A 17621-nucleotide genomic window follows, 5' to 3' on the forward strand; every position below is an offset into this window, starting at 1 on the left:
CTTTATGAGGCTTACTGTTCGTAGATGATATTTTGAATCTGAGATTGAATCTCCTGAAAACTATCAAATACTACGTGATACTCTATCTGTTATTTACTGCTTTTGACAGTTCAAACACTTGGCTACACAAATCTGTTTAATTCTAAAGATCGCGCTAACAAAAGGTATAGTTCATGGCGGTGTTACAATAACGCACAGTTTACACGCAATAGGCTGTACTCTGTACACTTAAAGACTAACATTCCATCTTGAGGGCTGAAAAAGAAATTGCTTAACCTAATATTTCATATATATATATATATATATATATATATTCATTGGAGTTGGAAGGTGGCAATCTGCTACTTCCTTCCGTATCTCCTTTCACCAATAACGGCATTCCTCAATGCCAACAGCCAACTTGGACTGCTTACACCTATGACTAACTTAAAACTAACTGAGAATCTATCCTCTCAAATGGAATGTGCTTTCTTTTTCGTACGCCATAATAAATCAAATCTTCAATTACCTCCATAGTTTTTCGCCAAAGTGTGAGTACTCGTATTGGTGTGTTTGAATACCGAAGTGTTTCGCAGGTTAAACCTTAGGCTAATGTTCCTTTGCTCGTTACTTTGCCTCGTTATACTTCTTGAGATCCTGGTGGTGATACAATCCTTTAATTCTGCCAGATGCTGGATCCGCCATTAGATAACATCCTGTATGTGGTTTTCTAATTACTACAAATGGTCCGTCGTACAATAGCCTCCATTTCCGATTTCTTTTCAACAACTTCGATGGCTTAAAATGTGTCCGTAAAAGCACCTTTTAATTAATATCATATGTAAGAGCCTTAGATACTTTCTTGTCATAAGACTTCTTGCGTAGATTCGCCTGTACAGCTAAGGATACCAATGCTTGCCTAAGTTTTGCATCTAAATCTAATTCTGGTTCTACAATTTTAGGTATGGGATCTAACCATTCATTTCTTTCCCGATGACTCGTCATTAATCCGCAGCATCCCCACGGAGGCGAAAAGGTGCTGCCTTTAGTTTTCCGCTTTCTTGTGATGCGACTGATTTGATTCTTCTGTCACATCACTTGACCATTCTCGCTGGTTTTTTACCCATTGTGTTTGTTGATTTGTATCAAACCCTTGTTGGTAATGCACTTGATTACCAGGCTGAAAAATCGGTACATTACTTGCCTGCGTAAAATATACCGGTGGATTGTATTGTTTTCTTGGTTTATTGTTATTGTATCTAAAGTCCTGTTGTGGTGCCGTGTACTGTTGTTGTCGCATGACTGGTTGTTGCTGAGGCGTGTATTGCTGTTGTTGCTGGTGTTGTGGCTGCCCATAGGGTTGTGGTGGAGGTAGCTGACCTCCGCAATTTTGATTGTTGCAACGTTTACCCTTGTATTTGTTCCCATTCTCGTAGAAGTTACTACCGTTATTGTTTGATTGGTATGGGGCATTCCCGTAATACTGTTGTTGCGTGTTGCATATTGGATTGTACCGTTGGTTGCCGTAATGCTTGTTTTTGTGTTTACCATTACGGTAACCATTGTTTCGGCCTCTATTGCGGTTTTGTACTGTTTGTTTCCGTATTGTGTTTCGTGTGAACCATTTCCATTACTACCGTTTCCATTCGAATACGTGCCTGCGTTGTTGTTCTTACGGTTAGCATTCGCACGCGCGTCTTCGTGTATAAGATCGAGCGAATCAAGGACGGATAAAAATGCGTCCTGATCTTCCTCTGACACGTTCACTAATTTCTCGCGTATGGAAATGGGTAGTTTTGACTTAAGGATCATACTAACATCTTTTGTTGTTATGGGAGTGTCCCAATATTGTATCTTTCTCAAGTACTTCTCAAAGTACCGGCGAAGTCCGCCACTGTTCGAATGGAAAGGTTCGGCGTTATAGACCTCTTTGCGTAGGCGTTGCTGAACACCTGCGCTCCAAAATTTGCTTAAAAAGTTTTTCTCAAACTCGCTAAATGTTTTGCACTTATCAACCATCTCGGTTCCCCATATAGCACTTTCTCCTTGTATGTATCCGGTAATGAATTGTATTCTCTGTTTGTCATTCCAGGCAGCTGGAAAGACTCCTGAAAAGTTCTTTAGGAAAACGACTGGATGAATATTTCGCTTTTCCGGTTGGAATGGTTGAAAAACTCTGTGTTTCAATACACTCTCCTCTTTCATGAGGGTTGTGAGTGTCAATTGTTCAGTGTTGTTGTTGTGTGAATCGTTAAATTCATTTTTCAGTCGCGGAATGTACTGTGGTGTGTTGTGTTGTTGTGTTGTCTGGTATTGATGTTCATCTGGCTCAGAAGGTAGTGAGTGTTTCCCGTCACTCTGGTTATCATACTGTAGTGTTTGAATTTGCTGTTTCAGGTCGGATATCTCATCTGTTACTTGCTTCCGCCATTCCGGCAAATCCCGGGTAAACACTCGTCTAATTTGGCCTAGTTCAGTACAAACAGTGTCTCCTGAACTGCCGGGTGCAGATAATATGTCTAAGGTTGCGGATTTAACAACATCTTTCAAGTCACGTGTAACCTTCTCCTCAACTAGCTTCTCTTGTACATCAATCCATTCTTTGTAATGTTCGGTAAGTGCTTTAGTGTGCGAAGCAACACTACTGTTAACTCTTTCGTCAATAGTTCGGTCCGAAATGTCATTCGCCATTGCACTTACTTTTGATTCTACAGTGGCTACCGCTGTCGCTAACTCGTCTACCTGTCGTGCAACTGTTTTATACGCAAGTTTTACCGAATCGGTTTCTTTGCGACACGCTTCGATTTGAGTTGTGAGATTCTGACCGATGTTCTCAATTTTGTTATTCAGAGTGTTTATCTGGGTTGTCAAAGTGGTTACTTGCTCGGTGACGTCACCCTTAACCGAATCTATCTGTGCCGTGACGTCACCCTTAACCGACTCTATCTGTGCCGTGACGTCACCCTTAACCGACTCTATCTGTGCCGCGACGTCACCCTTAACCGACTCTATCTGTGCCCTGACGTCACCCTTAACCGAATCTATCTGTGCCGTGACGTCACCCTTAACCGACTCTATCTGTGTTGTCATATCCGTTTTCAGCTCTGATAAAAACTTGTCTCTGTCTTTCTCACGTTGTTCGCGATCACGTTCGCGCTGTTCCCTCTCCTGTCTGTCTAATATCAATTCCTGTAACATTTTGACAATGTCAACTGATACCGTTATCGGGGAGGTGGGTGTTTCCTGCTGAGTGTCGTCCACGTTAGCTACCTCTTGTCTGTCGTCTGTCCTGGCCGTCGTTCCGCGTGAGCGGAGTCGGTAATGTTTGTTAACAGTGCCGTCGCTTTCGTCTGCAGAGTTCGCGCTCGATTGTCCGTCCGCCATAATGAAATTCAACTATTGCCAACTTAAAATGGGTACTGCCAACTGAAATTCTGATTGTCAATTATTCTTGCCGCGCAAGTTAAAGTCGCGGCGCGTTCGTCAAATGTCTAATGTTACGTGGGTAATAACTGACACACGTCTGTAGCAAAAAGACAAGATGGAGTCAACGCCGTTGAAACAATTGATTGCCAACGCTGTTACACAGAAAAGACTGAAATGGCATCCATCTTGAACTTACACGAGAATACTAACTACAGTATAAAACAAATAGGCCAAGCAAAAGGTTACAGAAAATGTTCAAATATTTACGTAGAAAAAAAATGGTTTTTTACGTTAAGCTACAGAAAGGATAGAGTGAGGTCGAATTTGAAGGTCAATGAGCTACTCTTTAGACAGAACTATGGCAAACGAAAATTTGGTACTCACTCGGCGTTGTCTTCAAAACTGCAAATCTGCGTCTTATTAAATCCCAAGATATTTGTGTAAATACCGCGTCCTTCAAGATTGCGTATATTTATTGCTCATCGGTAATTTTATGCAGCAGTGGGTTCCAAAGAGCGATACATGAAATAAGACAATCATATATTAGTACCGTGACACATTCAATATTTTAGTCAAGTCCCTGTTCGGGCGCCAGATCTGGTATGAATTTTTTTTAGTAATTTAATTGAAAGCTTTGTTGCTTTGGTAAAAATAAAATTGGTTCTTTTTGTCGTGACAGAATAAATTACTATTAATCACACCAGATTTGTCGGAGAACAGCAGCAACATGTGTAATTGACCCAGCTTTAAGAAATTCTATTACCTTTTAGCGGAAAATTCGTGCGGTACTCTCCGACGTTAGAAAAGTCGTGGTGTTCCGTTCGGAGCAGGAGGCGGCTGTCTTTTCTCATTCGCGATATCGAAAATTACTAAAAAATGAACAGAAATTTTTTTTTCGGAGGAAGATCGCGCGGAAAAAACAGACGGAAGTTACATGAAAGAAACCTAAGGGACCAACTAATTGGATTTGTACGAACATATAAACGGAACTGAAAGAACTTGGAATAAATACTATAACGATGTCGTCACGACAGCCTCCTGTTCCGACAGAACACACGCTGGATCATAAGCTGCATAAATCTTTTAAACAGGAAAGATTATCACAAGTATAATTAATGAAAATAAGGTTGAGAGATTTTCTTTGAAATTAAATAAACTTCAAGGCTTCAAGTATTATATTATGAAACGGAAACTTACATTAACATGGCCACCCAATGTGGCGGTGGAGCGAATTTTCATGATACACATTCTCGCTTGTTTGTGGCTACATATATTTTTCAATCACTTAAACTCTTAAATTTACAATAAAATGATTATATCAGTATGGAGCACAATACTTTTGCATCCGACTCGCAACACATTCACAGAAGAGCTAGACAGCGGCGCGGCTCCCTGAAGAAGTAAAAACTGGCAATTGTTATTTTGAAACATAGGTGCATCGGTTTTTTTTTTTTTACTGATCGATAGCAGCGTATAACAGTTTATAGCTATCGTGATATTCTGCGCTTTTCAGGAGCGCGGCAAAGATATCTGGTTACAACATTCATTGGTATATGTTAGAAGTTCGCACATACTGGCGCAAATCCAGAAAAAAAAAACTTTTACATATTAAAAATCGCAGTGATAAAGGCTGTAATGTCACATCCTTGTGGGCACTGTCCTGTGTTTTATTATTACTTCTTCTTTTAATGGAAGTGTCCACAACTTTTGTTGTTGTTCTTACCTCCAAATTGCTTGATAATGCCCAGTGGGACAAAAATAGCTTACCAAAAGTGACCTGAAATAGTGTTTATTGCAAGTGAGTCACAGTTGGAATCAGCCAACTCAAAAAAATGGATGAGTGTAAAAATTTATGGGGATGTGAAATGGAACAACCATATAGGCTCAGTTACACATAAATTAGGTGTCAGACAGTGATTCACAGGCAGAATAGTAAGGAAGTGCAATCAGTCTACAAAGGAGACTGCATTCAAAACATTCGTGCAACCCATCTTAGAATGTTGCTCAGGGGTGTGGGATCTGTATCAAATAGGATTGACTTGGATATTTGATGGTTATGAAGAAGGGCGGTACAAATGGCCACTAGACATAAACTGTCTCCCAAAAACATACTTAGAAAGTGTCTTGAAACATCTTTACATGATGGATCCAGTAATATATTACAACCCCATCTGTATCACTCCCATGGAGATCACAGAGGCAAAGACTAATTACAGCATGTAAAGAAGTATTTAAGCAGTCATTCTTCCCTTGTACCATATGTTAATGGAATGCTAAAAAGTCCTAACAACTGTTAAATTGGGACATACCCTCTACCATGCACTTCATAGTGTTTTGCAGAGTATGGTTGTAGATGTAGATCTAAATAAATTGTATAGAAAACTCACCTTTCTCAAGCCATTTGACTTTGGTTCTGTTTCCATTTTGCCCGTAATGACTTCTTCCTCAAGGGGATATTTAACTCTAAATCTTCCTTCCTTTTCTTCTTTTTTTTGCCATTCAACTTTCACATTTAAATGTAAAAGTTCCATCTTCAGCACTCTACATTAAGGGTATACGGAACGCCCTATGCTTACAATGTTAAATTGAGCTAAAAGTTAGGAACATTTTCTCGTTTGTTATTTGGACGATACTCTTGATTTTTTCACAGAACGCAGATATATGTTCTGCTTTTATGCTGAATTATTAGTTTTGAAAAAATAATGTATAGTTTTTCAGATATTTTATTTTTTGTAAATGTTAAAAAAAGTTATATCTAAAAAGAAAGATGATGAAACTTACCAAACAAAAGCGCTGGCAGGTCGATAGACACACAAACAAACACAAACATACACACAAAATTCTAGCTTTCGCAACCAATGGTTGCCTCGTCAGGAAAGAGGGAAGGAGAAGGAAAGACAAAAGGATATGGGTTTTAAGGGAGAGGGTAAGGAGTCATTCCAATCCCGGGAGCGGAAAGACTTACCTTAGGGGGAAAAAAGGACAGGTATACACTCGCACACACACACATATCCATCCACACATACACAGACACAAGCAGACATTTTAACAAGTATTTTAAAATTTACATCCATTAATACAAAATAATTCCACATATCTTTTAATTCAGATATATTAGAAGGTCTTAAGGAACAACTACAGAAAATTTCATCTTTCTACTATAAATAGGCCCTGAGAAAATGTACGTTATACACAAAAAAACTAAAGTTACGGGAAATTAGCTTCAAAGTTTTTACTTCAGTACAAGCCTGCTCCATAGCTTGTATCATCAGTATCGTCCAACAGCTTCCTCTTGATGGCTCTGCTATGCTGTCTAGCCATCTTTGAATATACTTTTATGGCATTATCTGAAGACCTGAGCCGTTCCTTGTCCAAACAAAGCATAGCTGCGGCAGTTCGTAGTCCTACACAGAGCCCCAACTTCTGCAGAACTTTGCACTTTGTTATATTGCCCTGATTGAATGATGAAACAGCATCATAAAAGCCAAAGTGAAGTGTGTTTATACCCACAAACACAGTTTTAGGTAGTCTATTCCATATCACATGGTTCACACACTCATTTGGATTTTGAGTCCGGCCATGAATACATTTCTTTAGTAGACTAATATCTGCGAGGTCTCGAAATATTGGTTTTATTTCATGCATTATGGCAGGTGGCAGGTGATGAGGGTGATTGTATTGTTTCTTAGTTACCATGCCTCTGTTGTACTTGCACCAACTATCGTCTCCTTTTGGACATAGTCCATGTTGGGGATTCTCATTGTTTGAAGCTGTATGAAAAACAGAGCCCAGACTGCTCTTCTCATTAATTCTGCATCTGCTGTATTCTGTCTTATTGCTAGACCATAGCACTTCTGAATATGATCTATTGTAGCATCTGTCAGTCTATTTTTCTCATCTAAAGTTTTTCCATCGCTCAATTTCTTGCCTTTCATGCTAGCCTTGAGCCGTCGGAAGTCTTGATCCCATCCTTTTCTGAACATGGCCAACACACTCCAGTTTGGAAATTTTCACATCGTTACCATAGGGTCTCAGTTCCTCAATTTCTTTGAAAGCCTTTGAGTCACCATCTCCAAGATAATTTATGTATCTAACGTTGTACCATTTTACTGGGCGTTGATAAATTCTTCTTACACCAGCAACTTCCATACCACCACTTGACCCATAGTAATTTGCCATGCACTCCTCTTCATGTTTATTTTTCATTTTCTCCTTGCATCTGCAATGCTTGGAAAGTATTGCCACATCAACAACCTTACCAGTGTCCACACTTGTAGCTGTTACGACACCATTCAGAGATATGTGGCCTCTCTTCTGCCAGCTTCCATCAAAAGCTATGGACAAGTCTCTGCTATTATTATTTTCAACAACTGCTTCCTCAACAGCATCTTTCATGTTTTCCTGTGCCACATCTTCTACAACAGAGCCTATTGCAATTATGTGTTTGTTAAATTTTGAAGATGGAGGAAGGAGGTTCATCACACCACACAACATGGCACCTGCAGCCCTGCCCTTTCCTATACACCGTAATCCATAAACCAGTCTAATGTTTATATTGTATAGTTTACCTGTATCTGCAGTAACATGTGAGGAATTGAAGAAAGTAATACTGTGTTTGCAATAACTGCACATCAACTCTAATTCACAAGCAAGTCCTACATGTAAGTTTGTTTTCAATGAAACACCACATTTTCCACATTGTTTGCAGCACACATTGTTCTCCAAAACGTCTGATAATAAAGAGACGTTAATTACCTCATATTTTGTAGTCCCAGCATTTATTTTCTTGTATTCTTCTTCAATTCCAGCTAGTTTTCTTCTTGAAGCACTTTCCGGTGTAGTGGGAGCAGCATCACTCAATGTATCACTACCAGTGTTGAGGTTAGCCGCTACTGGGACATCAGATACTGATGAAGATGAATCAGACGAATTTTTAGTACACTTTACTTTCTTGCGCCAATGTACACGCTTTCTAAATACCTTCAGACTAGGTCTTGGCATGTTGAAGGAAAGAAAACTCAATGACTTCTCCGCATACGACTTTCACAAAAATGACATGGATGTGCTCATAAAGGAAACAATACAAATGGTGCAGAATCTATTGTCAACTGTCTAGCAGTGTAGCCAACAGAAAAGCTAACTCTCTTCTGCTCAATTATATCTCTGGCAAGGCTGTCTATATCAGGTATATTTCGCATCTCATATACAAGGTGCGGATCACAGTGTGTCGAAATTATTTTAAAAAATTATTTAAAATAGTTCTATTCACGTCGTCCAAATATTTTATACATGCTATTAAACGGGAGAGTCTAAATTTTTGGAAAATGCATTTACCCAAAAATCGATTTTTTCATCGAAAAACTCATTCCGTATACCCTTAACAGCTGAAAATGGAAGAGGATGGGGGTTAGGAAAGAGACTAGAAAATTACACTTGAATGTGTGTTTATTCTGGTCTTAATCCTTTCTTTTACATTTGATTGGTCCACAAATATGAAACCCTTGATAAAAATCCTTGTTTTGGTGAGATTCCATGATTCTCACTGCAGTTGTGTGTAGCTTTTACAACTGTTTGAATTTAACATGCAAAATAACCAGTGGGAAATGCTTGACCAGTCTTGGGCAGATGTATTGTCTGAGTAATAGCATTCTTATTACAGGTTTATTTTCATCATGGAGGGGTGCTTGTGTGTGTGTGTGTGTGTGTGTGTGTGTGTGTGTGTGTGTTTTTGTAGTTTAAATCTGTTTCACAACATAATGCCATCATTTGGTAATGGGATTTAATTCCTCTGTTGTGTGATCTGAAATGCTAAGTTTTGTTATTTTGCCACTTACAGGTAGATGTATTCAAACATGACATTTTGATAATTCCGGTTCACCTGGGAACGCACTGGTGTATGGCAGCTGTGGATTTCCGAAAGCAGACACTTGTGTATTACGACAGTATGGGAGGAGAGAATGAGTCATGTCTGAAGGTAAGAGAAAACATTTTTGTGTTGTAACCACTCTCTAAGTCCAAATCCGAAAGCAGGGTCATCAGTGAAGAACAGCGCTTGGCACTTTTATTGTGAACTCTTCTATTGGGAGTGCTACTATTTATTTATATGTTGAATATTCAAGAATATAGAAATATTACAAACATATCAACTTTTGAGTACCTTCCGAAAGACGCAGATCAGCCGAAAAACTACCGCCTAATAGCACTCCTGTGCCATCCGTACAAACTGTACGAACGAATAATCCTAAACCGCATAGCAAATATCACAGACCGAAAGCTCATTCCCCAACAGGCTGGATTCAGACCCGGGAAATCATGCACCAGTCAAATCCTAGCACTCACAGAACACATAGAGGAAGGGTTTGAAAACAAACAAATAACAGGTGTAGCATTGGTGGACTTAAGTTCTGCATACGGCACCATCAACCACAGAAAGCTCATGGGAAAACTGTACTGCACATTTAAGGGTCATCAGTTCACAAAAATCATTGAATCTCTGCTGCAAAACAGACTTCTATGTAATGCTGGACGGAAAAAAAGCCGATGGCGTCGACAAAAGAACGGTCTCGCCCAGGGCAGTGTGCTGGCTCCCCTACTATTTAACCTATACACCAATGATCAACCAACACCGGAACGTACGTAATGTCTGAATACTATAAAGAGAACTCCCTCAAACCAAATCCATCTAAGACACAGGTTAGCGCTTTCCACCTCCACACAAAACAGGCAAACAGGAAGCTGAATGTCACCTGGAATGGCAACAAACTTGACCATATGGACAAACCAACATACCTTGGTGTCGTGCTGGATAGATCACTGACGTACAGATATCACTGTGAAAAAACCTGCCAAAAAGTTGCTGCCAGGAACAATATTCTAAGAAAACTGACGAATAGTAATTGGGGAGCTAGTCCGACTGTATTACGAACAACTGCTTAAGGACTTCGCTTCTCCACGGCAGAATATGCATGCCCTGTATGGTCCCGATCCACACATGCCAAAAAAGTCACTACAGTCCTTAATGAAACATGCAGGCTAACAACAGGCTGCATGAAACCCACTCCACTTGGGAAAATATACAGAGCAGCTGGATTCTCATCCCCTGAATCCCGAAGATTTGCGCACGAACATACAGAAAAATTTAAACAGATTTTAGACGAGCGTCACCCGCTGCATGGTTCTTCATGTGGACGTAGCAGACTTAAATCCCGCAAGAGATTCCTCACTAGTGAATTGAGCGAGCCTCCGAAGGACTACCCTGCCTCACGAGAAATACCCAGTGGCAGTACATCAAGCTGGAAGATTTGGAGAGCACTGAACCGCATCAGAACAGGTGTAGCACCAGTTAAAGCAAACCTAGTCAAATGGGGCTTCAAGGATGAAGGAGACAACAAATGCGACTGTGGTGAAGTTCAGGATATGGAACACCTTCTGCAGTGTTGCATCTGCCCCACAAGGTGTACCCTTGACGAACTATGGCTTGAGAAGAGAGAAACATTGGACTTGGCCCGACATTGGGCTGAAAGGCTTTGAAACAAATCTCCGGACACGAAAAAGTAAAGTAAGTGAGTACCTTCCAGAAACAGTACATACTAAATAACAAATAATTGTCAGCGATCAGATTTGCACTGGTGACCTGCAGAACACCAACCAACAGTGCTAACAGTTACTGCAAAAGCTGCACAGCGCAGCTTGCAGCATTGCTTCCTCTCCTACTGTCCTGGAAAAACAGTGACTCTTTGTTCCAGAATTTCTCATTGGAGCCACAGCACCATGGATCGAGATCTTGTCAGTGGTCCTTGCTATGGCAGCGCTGGCAGTTCCTCACATTCTGGTCATGTTGTCACATCCTTTTCAGTACGGTGAGCATTGGAGGCAGGCCATCCTGTCAAAATTTCACAGTTGTCAAGTATGCGTGTGGTCTTCAAGAACAAGAAGCCCCTGTCAGCGCCTCAGGACTGTAGTGGGGCTTCGTACGGAGGACATGGATGATATCTCTGTGTTTGTCTTCTTTATGAAGGCTCATAATCCTCTACTTCATATGTGACATCTGCCAGGCAACAAAACAATATGGCCCGAAATAGCTTTTCTGATAGTCCAACTTTACACACAGATAAAAAAATACATAACGGATCTCCCAAACTTTATCTTAGTATTATAACACACTCAGTTCTTTATATGAGTGTCCAGGGTCCATACACAAGCTAATTTCCTTGTGTTACAGTCTTGGTGTTGAGATTTTTCACATAGTCACCCTGAGTATTGTCCAATTCAAATAGTGTATGCATTATTGTTTTCGCCTTGTGACTGTGAAACAGAAATGAACCATGTGAAGCCTGTAATGTCTTGCTTTGCTTTGTTTTCTGCAAATGTCATGGCGGCCAGTGTTGTATCCCTCCTAAACATGTAGGTGAAAAATATACAAAAAAATGCCTAGGATTGCAAAAGACAAAAATAAAAATCATCAAGACAATCTTGCCTACAAAAGTGTTTTCATGTTGGAAGAAATGAAGAGTCTTGAGTATGTATTGTTGTAAAATTCAATATACTCATCAGATTTGGCACCCTTTATGCGTGGAAAACATTTTGAGTCGATTGAGGAGATTATGGAACACTTAGATGGATATTTTGCTGCTCTTCCAGAACTGTGCAGAAGGTTATTTCTACTGTATTGGACAGTGAACAATTGTCATGTCATGGACGTCAGTCTTGGTTCCATAACAATTGGTCACTCAGTGGAGTCATTTTTGTTACATACATGAACCATGGACCTTGCCATTAGTGGGAAGGCTTGCGTGCCTCAACGACACAGATGGCCGTACCGTAGGTGCAACCACAACGGAGGGGTATCTGTTAAGAGGCCAGACAAACGTGTGGTTCCTGAAGAGGAGCAGCAGCCTTTTCAGTAGTTGCAGGATCAACAGTCTGGATGATTGACTCATCTGGCCTTGTAACACTAACCAAAACGGCCTTGCTGTGCTGGTACTGCGAACGGCTGAAAGCAAGGGGAAACTACAGCCGTAATTTTTCCCAAGGACATGCAGCTTTACTGTATGATTAAATGATGATGGCGTCCTCTTGGGTAAAATATTCCAGAGGTAAAATAGTCCCCCATTTGGATGTCCGGGCGGGGACTACTCAGCAGGACGTCGTTATCAGGAGAAAGAAATTTGGCGTTCTACGGATCGGAGCGTGGAATGTCAGATCCCTTAATCGGGCAGGTAGGTTAGAAAATTTAAAAAGGGAAATGGATAGGTTAAATTTAGATATAGCGGGAATTACTGAAGTTCAGTGGCAGGAGGAACAAGACTTTTGGTCAGGTGAATACAGGGTTATAAATACAAAATCAAATAGGGGTAATGCAGGAGTAGGTTTAATAATGAATAAAAAAATAGGAGTGTGGGTAAGCTACTACAAACAGCATAGTGAATGCATTATTGTGGCCAAAATAGACACGAAGCCCACACCTACTACAGTAGTACAAGTTTATATGCCAACTAGCTCTGCAGATGATGAAGAAATTGATGAAATGTATGATGAGATAAAAGAAATTATTCAAGTAGTGAAGGGAGACGAAAATTTAATAGTCATGGGTGACTGGAATTCGAATGTAGGAAAAGGGAGAGAAGGAAACATAGTAGGTGAATATGGATTGGAGTTAGGAACTGAAAGAATTTTGCACAAAGCATAACTTAATCATAGCTAACACTTGGTTCAAGAATCGTGAAAGAAGGTTGTATACATGGAAGAACCTTGGAGATACTAAAAGTTTTCAGATAGATTATATAATGGTAAGACAGATATTTAGGAACCAGGTTTTAAATTGTATGACATTTCCAGGGGCAGATGTGGATTCTGACCATAATCTATTGGTTATGAACTGCAGATTGAAACTGAAGAAACTGCAAAAAGGCGGGAATTTAAGGAGATGGGACCTGGATAAACTGAAAGAACCAGAGGTTGTACAGAGTTTAAGGGAGAGCATAAGGGAACAATTGACAGGAGGGAAAGAAATACAGTAGAAGAAGAATGGGTAGCTTTGAGGAATGAAATAGTGAAGGCAGCAGAGGATCAAGTAGGTAAGAAGACGAGGGCTAGTAGAAATCCTTGGGTAACAGAAGAGATACTGAATTTAATTGATGAAAGGAGAAAATACAAAAATGCAGTAAGTGAAGCAGGCAAAAAGGAATACAAACTTCTCAAAAATGAGATCGACAGGAAGTGCAAAATGACTAAGCAGGGATGGCTACAGTACAAATGTAAGGATGTAGAGGCTTATCTCACCAGGGATAAGATAGATAGTCCCTACAGGAAAATTAAAGAGACCTTTGGAGAAAAGAGAACCACTTGCATGAATATCAAGAGCTCAGATGGAAACCCAGTCCTAAGCAAAGAAGGGAAAGCAGAAAGATGGAAGGCGTATACAGGGGCTCTATACAGGGACGATGTTCTTGAGGACAATATTATGGAAATGGAAGAGGATGTAGATGAAGATGAAATGGGAGATATGATACTGGGTGAAGAGTTTGACAGAGCACTGAAAGACCTAAGTCGAAACGAGGCCCCGGGAGTAGACAACATTCCATTAGAACTACTGACAGCCTTGGGAGAGCCAGTCCTGACAAAACTCTACCATCTGGTGAGCAAGATGTATGAGACAGGCGTAATTCCCTCAGACTTCAAGAAGAATATAATAATTCCATTCCCAAAGAAAGCAGGTGTTGACAGATGTGAAAATTACCGAACTATGAGTTTAATAAGTCACAGCTGCAAAATATTAATGCAAATCCTTTACAGACGAATGGAAAAACTGGTAGAAGCTGACCTCAGGGAAGATCAGTTTGGATTCCGTAGAAATGTTGGAACCCGTGGGGCAATACTGACCCTACGACTTATCTTAGAAGAAAGATTAAGGAAAGGCAAACCTACGTTTCTAGCATTTGTAGACTTAGAGAAAGCATTTGACAATGTTGACTGGAAGACTCTCTTTCAAATTCTGAAGGTGGCAGGGGTAAAATACAGGGAGCGAAAGGCTATTTACAATTTGTACAGAAATCAGATGACAGTTATAAGAGTCGTGGGGCATGAAAAGGAAGCAGCGGTTGGGAAGGGAGTGAAACAGAGCTGTAGCCTGTCACCGATGCTATTCAATCTGTATATTGAGCAAGCAGTAAAGGAAACAAATGAAAAGTTCGGAGTAGGTGTTAAAATCCATGGAGAAGTAATAAAAACTTTGAGGTTTGCCGATGGGATTGTAATTCTGCCAGAAACAGCAAAGGACTTGGAAGAACAGTTGAATGGAATGGACAGTGTCTTGAAAGGAGGGTATAAGATGAACATCAACAAAAGCAAAACAAGGATAATGGAATGTAGTCGAATGAAGTCGGGTGATGCTGAGGAAATTAGATTAGGCAATGAGACACTTAAAGTAGTAAAGGAGTTTTGCTATTTGGAGAGCAAAATAACTGATGATGGTCGAAGTAGAGAGGATATAAAATGTAGACTGGCAATGACAAGGAAAGCGTTTCTGAAGAAGAGAAATTTGTTAACATCAAGTATTGATTTAAGTGTTAGGAAGTTGTTTCTGAAAGTATTTGTATGGAGTGTAACCATGTATGGAAGTGAAATGTGGATGATAAATAGTTTAGACAAGAAGAGAATAGAAGCTTTCAAAATGTGGTGCTACAGAAGAATGCTGAAGATTAGATGGGTAGATCACATAACTAATGAGAAAGTATCGAATAGAATTGGGGAGAAGAGGAGTTTGTGGCACAACTTGACTAGAAGAAGGGATTGGTTGGTAGGACATGTTCCGAGGCATCGAGGGATCACCAATTTAGTATTGGAGGGCAGTGTGGAGGGTAAAAATCGTAGAGGGAGACCAAGAGATGAATACACTAAGCAGATTCAGAAGGATGTAGGCTGCAGTAGGTACTGGGAGATGAAGAAGCTTGCACAAGATAGAGTAGCATGGAGAGCTGTATAAAACCCGTCTCAGGACTGAAGACCACAACAACAACAACAACAACACATCAGCATAAAGGTGAAGGCATTGGATGGACACTTCTGACATTGCACTCAATAGTGGATGTGAGACTCAGTCTGACTATACTTTCTTCACTTTGTTGTATACTGATAATTTTGTTGGCTTCCATAATGAATCTCAGCAGATGTGAACCAAACTCCCGCGTGTTTATTGCTTTTGGTTGTATTTTCATAGGATTTAGAAAAATCAAGACAGCTTCATAGGATCGGTTGACCTAGTAGTATTGCTGGGCAATGTGAAATGATGCAAGATGTTTGATATCCTCAGAAAAATAGGTATACACTATGGAGAAAGACAGATATTATACCATATGTACCAGGGCTGAGAAGGGACAACAAGAATGAGAGACTAAGAGAAGTTTTAGACATAAGGGAGGGATGTACTCCTTATCCTGTACTATTCAAGGCAAAGGTCCCGAGTTCGAGTTTCGGTCGGGCACACAGTTTTAATCTGCCAGGAAGTTTCATATCAGCACACACTCCGCTGCAGAGTGAATATCTCATTCTGGAAACGTGCCCCAGGCTGTGGCTAAGACATGTCTCCGCAGTATCCTTTCTTTCAGGAGTGCTAGTTGCATTTGCGGTGCATTTGACCTGCGCAGACATGGCTTAGCCTGCAGGAGAGCTTCTGTAAAGTTTGGAAGGTAGGAGACGAGATACTCGCAGAAGTGAAGCTGTGAGACTGGGCGTGAGTCATGCTTCAGTAGCTCAGATGGTAGAGCACGTGCCCGCGAAAGGCAAAGGTCCCGAGTTCGAGTCTCGGTCGGGCACACAGTTTTAATCTGCCAGGAAGTTTCATGTTTTACCAACTTACAATTTTCCTTTACAGCTTTACTATATGTTCAAAATTTGCCATTCATAGTAGTTGTATTTCGTGTGGTGTTTGGCTGAGGCTTGCACGGCCTTACGCTTATGCAGAAAATGAATAGATAAAATTTCAGGAATGCCAGGAAAATAATTCTAAATAAGTACATTCATGTAGTAATTTTTAAATTTTGTTGCAGACCATATGGAGTTACTTGAATGAAGAATGTGCGCAGAGATCAGTTGAGCCACTAAGTGAAGAAATATGGCAAATCCGGTGTGCGAAGGTATGTTTACGTTGAGAGTTCTCATGTTGTATTTGTGTTTGTTTTTAGCTTTTGTTATTTTGCAGCCTTTCTGGCTACAATTAAGTCTCATTCCAAATTGAATCTGTTTCTACATCTGTACTGTGCCAGTGCATATTTGCTGCACACACAACGCCCTCATACAGTATGAATTTCAACCCTGACACACACACACACACACACACACACACACACACACACAGTGTCTGCCTGCTGAGGCCATTGACAACCAGAGTCAGTGGTCTCGTGTGTGTGCGCGTGTGTGTGTGCGCGCGCGTGTGTGTGTGTGTGTGTGTGTGTGTGAAAGCTAACTTGTTTGACAGTCCTTTTGTTTTGCCTATATGCTACTCAACACCACTGTATGGTGAGTAGCAATCTATCATTCATTATGAAAATGACAACAAAGGAGGTGCATTTGAAATGTCCGTTCAAAAATAAAAACTACTTACATGTTTGGGGTAAACCTTTTTTATTTTTCGACATAGTCTCCTTTTAGACATAAATACTTCATCCAACACTGTTCTAATTTCTTTCTCCCTTCCGAATAATTGGAATTGTCCAAGTCTGCAATCAGCACCTCGTTTGAATAAAATCTTTGTCCCACCAGTCATTTCTTCAAATTGGGGAACAAATAGTAGACCGAGGGAGCCAAGTCTCGAGAATAGGGGGAATGTGAAAGAAGTTGGAATTCTATTTCCATTAATTTATTGACCACAGCTGCTAAGACGTGTGCTGGTGAATTGCCGTGATGGACAAGGACTTTTTTGCGGTCCAATCGCCGGCGTTTTTCTTGCAGCTCAGTTTTCAAATGGTCCAGTAATTATGAATAATATGCACCTGTAATAGTTTTACCCTTTTCCAGATAGTCAGTGAGGATTATCCCTTGTTGTTGTTGTTGTGGTCTTCAGTCCTGAGACTGGTTTGATGCAGCTCTCCATGCTACTCTATCCTGTGCAAGCTTCTTCATCTCCCAGTACCTACTGCAACCTACATCCTTCTGAATCTGCTTAGTGTATTCATCTCTTAGTCTCCCTCTACGATTTTTACCCTCCACGCTCCCCTCCA

At 40.4% G+C, this 17621-nt stretch overlaps 1 protein-coding gene across 1 annotated transcript in view; it reads left to right on the forward strand.

The window, feature by feature from the left end:
• Positions 1-17621, forward strand: part of LOC124551228 (microtubule-associated protein futsch-like) — a 365786-nt gene that overhangs the window by 339815 nt on the left and 8350 nt on the right. The window contains exons 41-42 of the mRNA XM_047126221.1: positions 9242-9379; positions 16452-16538. Of these exons, the coding sequence (XP_046982177.1) occupies positions 9242-9379; positions 16452-16538 (225 nt within the window). The remainder of the gene's footprint in view (positions 1-9241; positions 9380-16451; positions 16539-17621) is intronic.

The sequence above is a fragment of the Schistocerca americana genome, chromosome 9 (genome assembly GCF_021461395.2).
Source record: "Schistocerca americana isolate TAMUIC-IGC-003095 chromosome 9, iqSchAmer2.1, whole genome shotgun sequence".
Taxonomy (NCBI): Eukaryota; Metazoa; Arthropoda; class Insecta; order Orthoptera; family Acrididae; genus Schistocerca; species Schistocerca americana.